General features: G+C 40.1%; 2 protein-coding genes across 3 annotated transcripts; one reads left to right on the top strand and one right to left on the bottom strand.

Moving 5' to 3' along the window:
* Positions 1–466: 466 nt before the first annotated feature.
* On the bottom strand, positions 467–3770 carry LOC101901373 (uncharacterized). The gene is made up of 7 exons (XM_020038351.2): positions 2990–3770; positions 2759–2916; positions 2591–2704; positions 1287–1767; positions 1036–1187; positions 769–882; positions 467–664 (listed from the first exon to the last, which is right to left on the bottom strand). The coding sequence occupies exons 1-7, from the start codon at positions 3134–3136 to the stop codon at positions 544–546; spliced, it is 1287 nt and encodes a 428-aa protein (XP_019893910.1). The 5' UTR covers positions 3137–3770; the 3' UTR covers positions 467–543.
* A 5624-nt stretch (positions 3771–9394) lies between these two features.
* LOC101901537 (uncharacterized) lies at positions 9395–12873 on the top strand. 2 transcript variants are annotated; one of them, XM_020038355.2, is made up of 4 exons: positions 9395–10514; positions 11136–11517; positions 11621–11845; positions 11967–12873. In XM_020038355.2, exons 1-4 carry the CDS (start codon positions 9977–9979, stop codon positions 12190–12192), a joined length of 1371 nt encoding a protein of 456 aa, XP_019893914.2. In that variant the 5' UTR covers positions 9395–9976; the 3' UTR covers positions 12193–12873. The 2 variants fall into 2 exon arrangements, with proteins under 2 accessions (XP_019893914.2, XP_005188034.3); XM_005187977.3 differs by having other exon boundaries at positions 11913–12873.
* Positions 12874–14885: the final 2012 nt, after the last annotated feature.

The following is a 14885-nucleotide window of genomic DNA, read 5'->3' as shown; positions in this document are numbered from 1 at the left end:
ACCCCCGATATCCGGTATTTCGATAATTGTAGCCAAATCTTTCAATAGAATTGTCCGAAAATCATCACTAGAAGTTCTTTCTAAGTACTTTACCCCTACGATGAGAATTGTCTATATAGGTCCAAGACATCAACGTAACCCCTTGATATTGACAATTCACCAGAATTGTCTCAAATGTCGCATTAACCAAGTCAGCTTTGATAGGATCCAAGATATGATTTATGTACCAAATTTTTGTTAACGATAGAAAAACGTTTGTTTTTGTGACCTCTCAGAATGGCGGTCCCTTCTTTCTTTTCACCTCACAGGCTTTTTCCTACATCATCCATTACCACCACATTTCTACACAAGGAACTTATCTCCGAAAGCTTTTTATCGACCTAACCCAATCACAAAACTTGAACTCTCCCATCATCCTGGTTTCGGATTGCCCGTCCGAAAATTAAGTCGTAACACAACACCGATATTGAGTATCTGAATTTGGAATTTATTTGTTTTTTCTTTTATTAAAATATTTTCAAACTTTGAAAGAGAAGATCAAAATCACACGTCGTCAGTGAAGGGCGATATGCTATTGAAACTCAGGGGGCAGTGGCTGTGTAAAATCTGTTTGCAGTTGTCGTGGTGCAGGTGGGGGAAATGTCGTCTGTCCTCCTCGGTCAGTCTGGAAGAAAAAAATATAAATGAAAAAACAAATAATTCAAAAAAAAATATCAACAGCTGAAAATGAATGCGGAAATCGCAAAATGTGGTGGAAATCGGTCTTACGTGAAGATGTATTTCAATAACTTAAATAGCATGCCCTTATTCTTGTTTGTCCCTTCGCCCAGGTGGGCGGAACAATACGCTTTCAGTATGCAAGCTTCCCCATCAAAACCACTCCTGAAAATTCAATGTTAGTCTGAGAAATCGGTTTGGCGAAGGGGTCTGGAGAGAATTACGCAAATACCCACAAACCCAGGTAGGGGATTCCCCTTGCTGTTGGGGTAGTTTGATTCCCTGTCCAGTGGCCCAATTTAATCCTACCCCACATACCTATCCATTAGTTCCCCCAACACCTGATAGGTGTCGCGCCTAAATGGCCTTGCCTTCCTGATATTCTCAATGGGATAATTGCAACGAAACCCGTAACCATGTGCCCATATCGTCGGCTTGGAAATGACGTTGTTTTTGACGTTGACTCGGAACTGCGGAATAAATCAAAAGTGGCCAGTCGATTAATACAATTCTGCTCGCCCGTCCCATTTTGAAAAGCGAACGCCTTCCATTTGTGTTGCAATACCCACAATCATGCGGCTGCCTTCAATGAAGTCTAAATATCTTCTGCTTCGTTTTAGTGGGCGCTCCCTGCTTGGTCTGCTGGTGACTGCCACATCCCCGGTAGCCGTGCTAGATGTTGTTTTGCTGTCATCCAGATGACTTCCGTTGGCGGAAATAAATGCAATTTCCTTGTCCGTATCACTTGAACTTGATGCCTGCTCCGTAACCAACAAGGAAGCGTTTGCTAAATTCGTGGCAGAATGCGTAAAAAACAGGACGACACCAAGACCAACCACAACAACAACAAGGTCGGGAGACGCTTTGGTACAGAGCATTTTTTGAATTTCTTTCAGTGGCGTGTGTTTCGTGTCAGCGAGAAATAAAATAAAAACGCTCCTTTTGTTGCGGCCAATACGACACTCCAACGGGTTCTTGTGGTTATTTCGTGCGTGAATGCGTCTGCGGTGACCCACCCGAATTGTGTTATTGAGAAAATTGTGTTTCAAACATTAACCAGCTTGTGTCGACAGATTTTGAGGAGGCGGCAGCCACAGGTGTTTTTATTTTGTTGTAGTTGTAAAACAATCAACATTCTTGCCATTCTGGTTGATAACTTCAAATCAACTCCGTTTCCGAAGGTGTTAATTGGGAAAAGGTTGACGCACTCTTCCATACACGTGACTACACAAATTGCGACGGTTCGACTGACCTGATAAACGACTCTAACGGTAACGTTCTACATAAGCAACTCGTGAAATCTAGAATGTCAACCAAAACGTGAAAATCGAAAAATCAGCAACTACTTGTCCGGAATGTCATTGCAACTAGAGAAGAGTTAGCCGAACGGATAGCTATTCTTTGGTAAACAGTGAAATCTGCATATATACATTTTTGCCAACGTCAAAAATACCACCACATAGCCGTGTAGACCAGCATTACGTGCAAATAATGAGGAATTCGTTTTTCCCCTAACGTTAAAAAAATCCGCACCGACGACAGAAAAACGTACTCAAATCACATATTGTTGAATTGGAATCGAATATAAACGTCTATGTTGGACCGTTTTACATCGACCTTATGCCGACCTTTTTCAAATACCTTTATATATTTCCTCAGTAATTTATCATCGGAAAATTGAGAAAAATTAGAATCCTAAAAAAATAAACTATAAGAAGCATTTGGTGCAGAAACGTTTTTTTTTACAGAATCGCCCTAAAACGCGTTTTCGATATGAGGGTACTGGGTGGTATTTTTTATGAATCTTCGATGGATGAATTAAAGACCAACAAAACTATTTTTATTGGCATTTGTCGTTAGTGGTGCTACGTACGTGAAGATTAACTTCAACAGCTTGAACAACATCCCTTTCCCCAGGTTCGAGTCATCACTCATGTGGGCCGTGCAGAATGACTTTAGAAGACATGCTTGTCCATCGAGCCCATGCCTGAAAATAAACGCTTTAATTAGTCACGATTCACAAACGACTTCACAGCCTTACCCCTCCAAAACGTCGGACAAGCCCTGAAAAACATCTCTCTTGAAGAACGGTCGGCGCCTCTCAGATTTATCGGGGAAAGGGAAATTGGCACGAAATCCATAGCCATAGGCCCACAGTGTGTTCACCTTCAAAATGTTATTCTTCACATTGCAACGCCACTGAAAGTGAGGAGAAATGAGCGTTTGCGGTAGACCCAATGTGGGTGGGTCTCGTATATATTTATCTACTAACCGACATACGGGACCCCTTGGTGAAGTCCAAATAACGTCGGCTTCTGCTCAATATTGTGGAATCGCTGCCGTTAGCCCCATATCCTTGAACGAGTGGTAAGCAGGTTGTCGCCACGACCCAGGTTGTGATCAAAGTAAACAGTTGCATCCTTTTCCCTTTCGCTGTGTCCTGACTTGCATCCAGATGCAAATAAATAATAATGGAAATATTTTTAATCGAACTTCTCCGCCTGGGAGGCAGTGGTCGGTCTTCTAATCAGCAGAGCCTCGCCCTCTTACTCCGATTCGCAAAAAAGAAGAACACAAGAGTTCTTGCTCCAACAGCTCCAACGTCTTGCGAGGAGTTTTTGTTTTTTCGCTTCTCTGCCCTTCGTTCTTCGCAGTTGCGCACCAACGAATGCCTTGCTAAATTCGTGCCCAGCAACGTAATTAATTATGCACTTTTAATATGGTCCTGTATTTCCGATGTCAGGGTTGTACAGTTGTGGCGATGACCACATTTAATCCTCTTTGCCACACAATGTTAAGGTTTGAGTGATGACTTATGCGCTGAGATATTGCCACGGTTCTGGTCTGGAGTGCCACGGAAATGAGAGTACGATAAACCGCATGCATGCAGAATGAGGCGAAGTCGCTGCGAGGCCCGGGATAAATACAACCCTTATCCATTTTGTTTGTTTTTCTTGATTTGTCGTCTTTGGCCATTCGCACTGACCAAGTCGGAGCGGGTGTGTCACCATCACCAGTTAATTCTCGTTAAGGCAACAACAAATCCCATTAACCACATTTAAAGTAGCCAGGTAGGGGCAGGCGGAGCGTAAGTGGAGACAGAAAGTATACATCAGAACGTGGAGTCTTGTTGACACTTGACAACAATGCGTTGACAATTACGGAGATAAATAAGACAGGGCCCACTAGAATGAACCTCACTACTGAAAATACACACACATACACGCGCATGTGTAAATAATAAAATAGCGGCGGAAATATTCCGATACGTGTTTGCTAAAAATTGGAGCAATTCAAATTCTTGTGAATAACTTCAAAATATGTCAGATCCGAGACATATAAAAACAATTTTCAAATAAAAGAACTGCAAATCGAGAATAAGACTATTAAAACATGGATTGGTGGCTCTTTCCGAAACCTAGGTATTCCCTGCCTTACCCCCTGGTAAACATTACCATCGTTCTCCATTAATAAACAAAAGTTGTTTTTATAAAAACAACAATAAAGGGATAAAGCCTGACCATTTTGCAACAACAAAATAATACGGTATCCCGAACAAACAAGCCACACTGTTCTTGTGTACAAGCCTCAATAAGGTCCAAGCTACAAGAAGAAACATTCTGCAAAAGTCATGCGACTCAAGAACGTTTTACAATTTCGGAATTCATTTGGATGATCATGCTCGTACGCATAAATACTCACGACCGCCCGTACCGCTCACACGAAGTCACAGACTATTACTTTTTTTTCGAATTGTGTTGTATTTCAAACAAAACAAGGCCACAAACATTTCAATTCCAGAAGTACACAAACAATTGGTCTGTTTTTACTACGATAACCTATTTCTTCTTATGCTATCAGAAAAAAATTGCAAACATAGTGAATCCTAGCATGTTCTGGAACAGAGCCTAAATCGCCATGAAAAGTTTCCAAACGTCTGTTATGCGTAATGATGATTGGGGCATTTGGGTTGTCATTCTAAATTAAGTTTTTCCTACCCTCTTCCATTGTATGATGGACATAGAAAATGAATAACAATTAAAAAAGCACCTAGGTTCGGCCGGGTCGAACTTTCAATACCCTCTACCATTTGGAAGGAACTGGAAATACTCAAGAAAATTTCGTCGAAAAATACAAAATCATATAACGGTGGACATACGAAGACACTTTTCTGTCATAGGTCGAAGTATCCATTGAGATCTTCCAATACGAACTTCGAAACAATTTCGGTCTATAATATCGCAAAAATCATCAAAATAACGAATATTGAGGAGTACTGTTACATGGGGGCTATACGAAAACGTGAACCGACATGACCCATTTAAGAACTTGACCTGCCTACTGGCAAAATACACATGTGTGCAAAATATTAACCTTCTATCTCAATTCGTTCGAGCCTGATTACACCAGACAGGCAGACGGACGGACATCGCTAAATCGACTTATAATTTTAATCTGATCATTTTATGAGAGATATAATTTTTCAAAAATTTGACGCGGTGTGGGTAGGTACCAGAAGGAGTGAACCGATGTTGTCCTTTACCGAACTCGATCCAAGTTTGACAATAATATTACGATGTCACAAGACCGATTCGCTTACTCCCTTCGAGAGTTATCGTGTCCAGATGATATATATCCTCTGTAGCCATATGGCTGATAGATGAGTTCCAATATAAAAATAGATGAGAGATGAGTTCCAATATAAAAAGGGTTGCCATTACCGATTTGGCAAATGAGATCACCTTGTTGGTTTTAGCATGGATTCGACGTGTACATCATCGAAAATTGTGAACAACTTTATAGTAGTTTCTTCTTTGGGTTGACAGCAAGACGAAAACAAGACCTGAATTCACCTCCTGGTCCGCGATCCTAGAAAGCGCACGTACCCTCTTCAAAGGAGTTACAAGTTTGTGTGGAAAAATTTAGTTTTTACCAGTTCACAACCCCACTCCCCTACCACACCCGCATTCCTGCGTACGTCCCTTTCTGAAGTTTTCGGGTGTGTTAGTAAAGCGAAATGGTATTTCGATCAACTTGACCAGCGTAAACACCACCTCGGGTGTAAAATTGATTTGTCAAATACGATCGCTTGGAATGAGTCAACGACTGCTCTTCGTCGCATACTGCGTCAGCATGTCAGTGAACCTGTTTACATAAGTATTTAGAATTGAACAGTACAGTGACCCAAATGAAAGGTGGTAATTGAGAATTTACGATTCCATAAACACGATTGAATTTAGTCCAGACGAGTGTTGACTTGTGCTTTCGCTCAGAAACTAGAGCAACGTCGTGAGATTTGATTTAGCGACTCTAGAATGTTTTTCTCTTGTACGGAAGCGAATTTCACACTAATGTGTGAAATGGCCAGATTGCTAGCAATTTAACGGTACTTGTTCATGTGAAAAAGACACACAGCTATTTCTAGAAATCGGCGGCAGAACAGATGTGATAATGGAAATACATGAGCGAGTACTATCCGGCATATGCCGTTATATGCAAATTGTATCTATCTTCGCTCAAGTTTAATTTATACAAGTTTTATAAAAAAGCTAATTCGACATTTACAAGGTGGCAAGGTGCATTTACAAGGTGACACGGCGGAGCCAGTTGCTATCTTCTTCTGCTGTTAAACACACACTGATTTATAGACAATAGATTCACATATACTCTGTTCCAGTACCTGCCAGGATTTATTATTTACTTAAAATGTTCTTCGATGCCATAACGGGATTCTTGCAGTTCTGGAACCGAACAATAATCCCACATTAATTATATTCAACGAACTCGCTCGGATGCCGAAACACGTCAAACGTTGCAAATCGAAATGAATACAAAAACAAACAAGTTAAAAAGTATCAGTCGGTATTGCCGACAGATATATACCCTCAGCCTATGTTCGATTAAATAATCGAAATATATTTGACTAGTGTTACAATTATTCATACGTTTGACCCTCTATGGAGCCGGTTCCGAAGAAATGGGCCAATATTGTCCATTTCATATCAGACTCAAAAATATGATAGAAATATTCCAACGTTCCTGGTATGGATTATATCGACTCACCCCTTACTTTATATGAGATATGTAATAATCTTTAGAAAATGTTAACATGTGCGTGATGTACCATATAGAGTCTACCGAAATATTCCATTTTTTTACTTCATCTGATACAAATAAAAAATATTGAGCGAAATATGGGGCAAAATTATAGGAAAAGATATTTATGTCAAATATTATGCGAAATCATAAATTCCGATAAATTTCATATTCATATCAGTAGTGGAATTCTCTAACGCATTTTTTGAGTTACCGACAGAAGTCGGTACAATTAAAATGCTTATAATTTCGGTAATTAACGACATTTTTTGGTAAGTTAGCGACGAAATCAAAGTATCAAATCGGTAACTCAAAAAATGAGTTAGAGAATCCCACTGCAGGCTTCTTATTGAGAGAAATATTTGAGCATAGCAAGTAGTAAAGAATTGCTAAATTGTTTCGAAAGTTATCACAGATAAAATTATTGAAAATTGTGACCCTTTGTGGGTGAGGTACCATAAGGGGTTCGCAGATATATATAAACTTCACAAAAGATTTTGTGTTAGCAAAAAAAATTTGTGTGTGTGAAATTTGAAAAGAGTTGGATGCTTATTAAGCTTTATTTGTGCGTTTTGTTTTTCAAAATCTTGAACCCTATGTATAGGGGAGGTACCAAAAGGAATGGTTCGATCTATACCACCTTTATAACAGATCTTGTGTTGATAGAAATATTGAGATGTCCCAAGTCTAAATGGAACCGGATCTTAATTTGGCGTTTTATGAGCTTTATGGGTATTCAAAATTTCGACACTTTGTAGGGGAGGTACCTATATTGTCCATTTTCGCGCCTTACCTAGCACTGATGAAAATATTATCATTTGCAAAGTTCGAGCAAAATCGGATTATCGTTTCTCTTTGTGTGCAAAAAAGATTTTTTGAAATTTCGACCTTTTGTGGAGGAGGTACCAGAAGGAGTAGACCGATATATTCCATTTGCGCACCAGACCTTGTGCTAATAAAATTATTGCGATGTGTGAAATTTGAAGACTATCGGACTCTTACATCACATTTTATAAAAGTTGTAATTATTCAAAATTTTGACCCTTTGTGGGGGAGGTCCCTGATGGAATGGACCGATATTGTCCATTTTCGCACCTGACCTAGAGCTGATTAAAAAATATTAGGATTCGCAAAGTTCGAGGAAAATCAGATCATCCTTTCTCTTTCTGTGCAATAAATTATTTTCTTTGAACATTTTGACATTTTGTGTGGGAGGTCCCTGAAGGAGTGGACCGATATTGCCCATCTCCGAACTCGATCCAAGTTTGACAAAAATATTGCGATGTACCAAGTTTGGGTCAAATCAGATACTCCCTTCGAGACTTATCGTGCGCACCATCCAGACAGACAGACAGATGGACGGACATCGGTAGATCGACTCCAAATGTTCTGAAACGGATTTGGTCCAAAGAGACCTAGGGTCTAAAACCATTATTTCGACTAGGCACGTTTTGACCGTATCAAATGATATATACCCTCTGTAGCCATATGGCTGAGGGCATGGTACAATAAGGAGGTAGAACAGCTTCGTAAAACTACATAAATACAGCCCTGAGGCTATGCCCGCTTCCTGTCAGAATAATTCAAAATTATATCCAACAACTTGTTTTCATTTATTTGATACTTTTTGTTCATTTTTAAAATGAGTCAAATAGTTCGAAAGATGAATGAAATGCCCGGATATTCTCTCAAAAATATGATCCTAAGTTTTCAATCTTTCAATTCCGTGGCAAATCTGGTTAATATCATTAGTGAGCGCCCTGCAATTTAAATTTCTTCCATTCATTGATTTTGAAAATATTTTGTTTTTATTTTTCAAAACAATAAATACATACACAAAATTGGCATAAGTCGGGCACACTTAGAAAAAAATTGTAATCAGCTGGTAGCTCTACCATACCTATTTATTGTACCATGGCTGAGGGTATTAAAAGCAAATGTTTGTAATGGGAAAATGTCACAATTGGATACATCCAGGAAAATCATGGTACAATAATTACAGGTACCAGCAAACCCCAGTTGATTTGCCTCTATAGTTATACAGATGTCAAATTCGATCTGACGTTTTGTGGTCTAATTCCACTTCCACCTCCAAAAAAAGGCCTTTCCTCCATACACCTTGGCAAATAATGTTAATTTCTCTCACTTATATATAAAAAACCCAACTTATATCTCCCAAGTAAACGTCAAAATAAATGCCTAACCAACCGCCGTTTTATTGCATTCTCTCTCGAAATCGAATGGCGATGTACCGATTCAAGGTGCAATAAATTGACCCCTAATTTCTCCAAGTGTAAATGTCGAAGGTGTTCTTTCTTTTTCGAATTTCCATTAAATGTGGATTCATTTTATCGACTTGAAATTTGTTTACGATTGTGCGCCACTCGACAATGAAGTGCTAAGTAATTGCGCCATTAACGATGTTAGTTGCAGCGTTAAGAGCAAATATCAGCCCGGACGCCTACATTCTCAGACAAAAATGTGTAGCGTTTTGGGGTGGGAGTAGTCAGACACACCCATTAGTGTCACTTATTCTCGTTACTGTTACTGTACGCCCGAACTCCATTTATTAACCCAATGGTAATTAAATGTGCGGGCAGAGGCCCAAACATCTTCGGTCATAAATCGATAAACGGTGATTACTGAAAGCCAATGCCTCTGCTGGCTGACCAATCTAGAATTTCACTGACAGCGTATTTTGTAGACACTTGGAACGCTTGTGTGGAACGCTAGTGGTTATATTGATAAACCCTTAGAAGCATAGCCTAGCCAACGAGGTAGTCCAGCAATCTAGGGTCGCGGCTGAATGCGAATCATAGTCATTAACTTTGCTGGCTGCCTCATTGGGAACTCCAGCTCCACGTTCGAAAGCTGGTATTAATTTAACGCTTGATTAGCGTGCCGCAGTAGATGGAAACAGCCAAGCAAAGTCACAATAAAATTTGCACTGCCGAAAGAGAGGTGGCCCATGCCACTGTCACCATCCGCCACAGCCAGTGTTGGCATGTCTCCATGCATTCCCGTGTTTTTGATAAATGAGAAATTGTTGGGAACAATTAAAGTATTTTAATTAAAACAAGAGCAAAAACATCAACCACTCACACACACCCACACACAAATATACACCAGCACACCCGACACAAATCCAGCAGTCATTCGCCAAATGACGGAGCAAAGTGCAAAAATGGCAAAGCTACAGCAAAAAACGCTTAACTCTTCAACGATGATAATAATGATAATTGTGGGTGCAGCATTTGTCTCCTCGAAGGATGCCCCGGATTCCAAAGAGCCCTTCAGTGATGGCATTGGCAATGCGAACGCCCCAGAGCGTACACGCCGGCATCATATTTCTGAAAGCACTTTGTCGGGGAGGAGGGACGGCCTCACGCATGGCCTGTCCTTCGGTGCTCCCTGGCGAAAACCAACATTTGTCACAAATCAGCCGCCCCTGTCAATCCGTGGAGAGGCACATTTAGCTCATCATGAAATTGATAAAAGCAATCAAGAAAACACCAATTCCAGCCGGCGGTCCACCAACTTGACACAATACCATCGTCATCCAGTTAAATATGCTGAGTCATCGCAACTGCCATCATCGCCCTCTTCGCAGCGATCCCCAGCGCCGTCTAAGAAGGACACTCTCTTATTGCACCGGCACAAACGTTACCTGGTATTCCCCGAGGGCAGTTCTTTCCAGCTGTGTAAGTAAGGTCATTTCCAATTAAAAATACTATTTGGTCGATGAATTTTAGCTAGCCAACAAATTGGGTGAGCGATAGAAAACTGGACACCAATCCACGCAAGGCGACCTGAGTGGTCACCCATCTTTAAAATAAATGGGGGGGGGGGGGGTTAACAAAGTAAGATATTTTATAATTTCAAGAAAACATAAACTAGAATCCAAATGAAATGTTCATGACATGCCGTGAGATGAAACACTTATGTTAGCCTAGTTTTACCAATCAGCTCCTGAGAGACAGACAATCGAGCACTGATTGCTAATACATAGATAACGCCTTGATGGCACGGGAAGTTGCAGGACAGATTACCAGTTATGACGTCATGTATTTTTCAACTCTCTTCCTCTACTGCATGCAAGAAAATGGAGCTCAATTTATTTTCGTAGCTCATATTCGAGATAGCATGTCTTCAGTCAAATGGAATGAAGAGCATTTTTGTAGGAATTGAGTTAGATTTGAGTGAGGACATGTTTCCGCCCCATCACAAATTGACTTGAATTGAGATTTATATCCAGATATTTATGGGGCATACTCCAGATCTCCATCAGTAAATGACCACATCAATTGCAACTTTTATTACAGCCTTCGATCTAGTCCTACCAATTGTGGATTACACCAATTATGCCATATTGGGCATCACATGCGCAATTGCCTGGGAACTGCCTAGCAAGCCTGCCTCCGAGATAATCGAACATTTCCGCCAGAAACTTAATCGTGGCACATTTGGTCTTGCCAGACGTAACGACTCCGTAGAAGAACTCCAACACCTACCACCCCTTGACAGGTGGGGAAATGGAGGGATCGATGGTCAGCCGACAGATGTGATTGGATCAGCTGAGAATTTCTATTATAGCAATCAGCCAGATCCATCTTACAGCCGCCCAACATGGCGTCATTCATTCGATAGCGCTGAGAGGCAATCTCCAAACACGATGACTGCTGAGTGGACGAGCCATACAAAATGGTAAGAGCAAATAAATTACGAATTTTCGAAACATACATAATTGAAATTGCTGCTTCTTTTCCGCCTTCTTATTTCCTTCTTTCCTTCCTTCCACCACACAAAGGCGTCGGTCGCCGGACATCGAACGGCAAAAAGTAAGCAAAAATCGAAAAATTCTAAATAAACATCCCCAACATCGCATCTACCCCTTGTATGGCAATCATAGAAGACGTCGTTTCCTCTCCCCTGCCATGGATGACCAGACCAGCAAATTGCATAAAATCCATACCAAAGACCATCTGCAAACACGCCACAAGTTGTATGGCAAAATTGAAAAACTTTACAGAACGTAAGTCTCCGAACACTTCTCGAACTTAGCCACCAATCTAACACCTTTCGACTGTACTTACTTCCAGACGTGGCTACAACGGCTCCGCCTGCATTCTCCGCACTCTCTGCGAAATCCACAGAGAACACCGACAACACGAACAGCTGCTGGGTCCTCCAACACCTCGGTCGTTCGTTATGGAACTTTTGCGTGCCATGTTCACCTTGCCCCAAGATACAGTTGCGGCCACATCCAGGCTCCTTGGCCCCCACTACGTCGATGCTGTCCGGTGTGCACACCAAGTCCCCTCGTGCCGTCAACGTTACGAAGGTTGTGAGCTCCCAATTTGGAATGGAATGCAGTTCTAGAGAAACGCCAGGCACAGCATGCCACTGCCACTACCATTGCCACATTACATGTTTGACGGAGCAGCAGTTGTGCTCCCAAAATTGCATCGAAATGTTTTAATAAACCCCCGAAAATGTTCCTTTCGAAATATTCAGTTTCAATTATTAGTTTGATGCAGACGGGGTGAAGAGTGTTGGCCATAGGGTTTTCCTGAATACCTCACACGCACACACACACTGACACTCTTAAGCTTTATTGTTTCTACAACATATGTTTGCCCAAGTTCATTGTAAAACTCTGCTAAACCGGGGCGGGTGACTGTAATAGATGGCAAGCACACACAAACGCTCTTGTATCCATTATTTTCCATGTGTTTTCGCACACATATGAAGGGGTCTTTAATCTGCACACATGCACCTACATATGTTCGTAAACCGCTCAATATTGTCAAACTAATGTTAAAGTTTGTAATCTGCTGGAGCGACTATGATTTGAGTTCTGTTCCTTAAATCCCTTCAACATCCTTGATCAAACCCATACCTCGCATATGTAGGAAACTATATATATGTGGATGGAGGAACAATGTCAAAATCTAACAGTCCATCGGATTCTCTTTTGTGTTGATCTATCGTCGATTTCCTCAACAAACGGAAAAATATCTGTTTTTTTATTTTTGAAATAGATTTTAGATTTTAGTTTTTAATGTATTCATTATTAATTAATTATTGATGTTGTGCGATAATCGAAAAAATAAAGACAGCTTTGGAAACAGCTTCTTTGAAGTATTTTGAGGCATTTCTGTTTGGTGTTATTTTGGTAAAGTGGCGCCCAAACATTAAACCAATTACATTGTGATCGCAAAGGATTGCACGATTCTGAGTATAAACCAGTGAATTGTGTGTATATTTTTAAGGACAATATCTCGACCTAAGCAACTTTTAAAAATGTTTTTTTTTCCCGTGAAATTCATATGACTTGGCTAGAAGTTGTTTTAAGTGAAGGTATTGCACGGATTATAGGTGTGCACTTGTTTAGCCAGCACATATTCTGTTTGCTTTTCCAACATCGCTATTGGAGTCAAAGCTTTTTTACTGTGATCACAGGATATAAAACAAGTCGGTGATTTGACATTTCTTTTTAATTTTATTGTTCCTAAAATGTTTGTCCAAAACTGATTCAAATAAAACAAAAATTAAATTTAGGAATATCTATATCTATAAAAGAGGAAAATGTTTGCAATTTATGGACTCGAGATCCGCTAAACCGATTTTCCTAAAAATTTTCCAAGTATACTGCAAGATCGCCTGAAAGTAACTTAGGCTATATAAATTTTTGAAATTTCACTTGGAACTAGAGATATAGCATCAAAATCGGAGGTACCTCCCAAAAATTTAGATTTTATATGCACATATCTATTGATCGATTAAAGATACAGTCTCCAAATTTGGAATGTGTAACGGAATTTAAAACGAACATACATTTGTCGAATTATATTTAAATCGGTCCAGATTATATATTCGACCGATTTCGTGTATTTGACGCTCAAACACGATATGTATATTTGATTCCAATCAAATTCGTCATGAGTGACTAAATTTGATACAAAAATATATTTGTCAAATTATATTCGAATCGGTTCAGATTTGGATAAAGTTCCCATATATATTTTCCACCGATTTCGTTTATTTGATGCACCAAACACGATATGTATGTTCTATTTTAATGATATTTGGAATGAGTGACGGGATTTGATCCGAAAAAGCAATTTTCCAAATTGTATCGGTTGAGGTTTAGGTATATATATTTAGGCGGAATTTGTTCAGAACAATAAATTTGAGAAATTAATTAGAAATCGGTTAGGATTTGGATATAGCTCCCATATATATTATCGGCCGATTTCACATATTTGTTGCACCAAACATGGTGTGTATCTCCAATTTCAATGAAATATGGAAGGTGTGACGGTGTAAAAGTAAATGTTGTCAAATTATATTGAAATCGGTTCAGATTGGTATAAGGTGATCGGTTAGATTATGGTATTGGGCGAACAGTAAAAAACTACACAACAATGTAATTAAGGATACGATTATTATTCGAGGTAGCAACATCCTCGAATTCTCTAATCGCAACAGACTCACTCAACTTGAAAAGATTGCAGTTCCCTGCACGCTTGGCTTTTGCTATGAAATTAATAAATCCGAAGGACAAACCGTTCGTGTGTGCGGACTTAATTTGGCATGTTCCGCTTTTTTCATGGCCAGCTATTCCTGGCATGTTCACGCCTTGGTAGACAGAGCTATTTGTTTGTTTACGCATTAATGTATTACAATAGTTTTTTTTTATACCCTCAGCCATATGGCTACAGAGGGTATATATCATTTGATACGGCCAAAACGTGCCTAGTCGAAATAACGGTTTTAGACCCTAGATCTCTTTGGACCAAATCCGTTTCAGAACATTTGGAGTCGATCTAGCGATGTCCGTCCGTCCGTCCGTCCGTCCGTCCGTCCGTCTGTCTGTCTGTCTGTCTGGCTGGCTGGTGCGCACGATAACTCTCGAAGGGAATATCCGATTTGGTCCAAATTGGCTACAACGTAATATTTTTGTCAAACTTAGATCGAGTTCGGAGATGGGCAATATCGGTCCACTCCTTCTGGTACCTCCCCCACAAAAGGTCGAAATTTTCAAAAAATATATTTTTTGCACAGGAAGA

Source organism: Musca domestica, unplaced genomic scaffold (assembly GCF_030504385.1).
Source record: "Musca domestica strain aabys unplaced genomic scaffold, Musca_domestica.polishedcontigs.V.1.1 12, whole genome shotgun sequence".
NCBI classification, from domain to species: domain Eukaryota; kingdom Metazoa; phylum Arthropoda; class Insecta; order Diptera; family Muscidae; genus Musca; species Musca domestica.
Note: the sequence above shows the minus strand (reverse complement) of the source record. Positions and strands in the feature narration are given on the sequence as shown.

Bases quoted from the DNA above. Each gene is read 5' to 3' on its own strand.
- LOC101901373 (XM_020038351.2), bottom strand. From the start codon at position 3,136: ATGCAACTGTTTACTTTGATCACAACCTGGGTCGTGGCGACAACCTGC. The intron at 2,917-2,989 runs GTTAGTAGATAA...CCTCACTTTCAG, and splicing joins CCAAGGGGTCCCGTATGTCG to TGGCGTTGCAATGTGAAGAA. The intron at 2,705-2,758 runs GTAAGGCTGTGA...GTTTATTTTCAG, and splicing joins TTGTCCGACGTTTTGGAGGG to GCATGGGCTCGATGGACAAG.
- LOC101901537 (XM_005187977.3), top strand. From the start codon at position 9,977: ATGACGGAGCAAAGTGCAAAAATGGCAAAGCTACAGCAAAAAACGCTT. The intron at 10,515-11,135 runs GTAAGTAAGGTC...CTTTTATTACAG, and splicing joins GGGCAGTTCTTTCCAGCTGT to CCTTCGATCTAGTCCTACCA. The intron at 11,846-11,912 runs GTAAGTCTCCGA...ACTTACTTCCAG, and splicing joins ATTGAAAAACTTTACAGAAC to ACGTGGCTACAACGGCTCCG.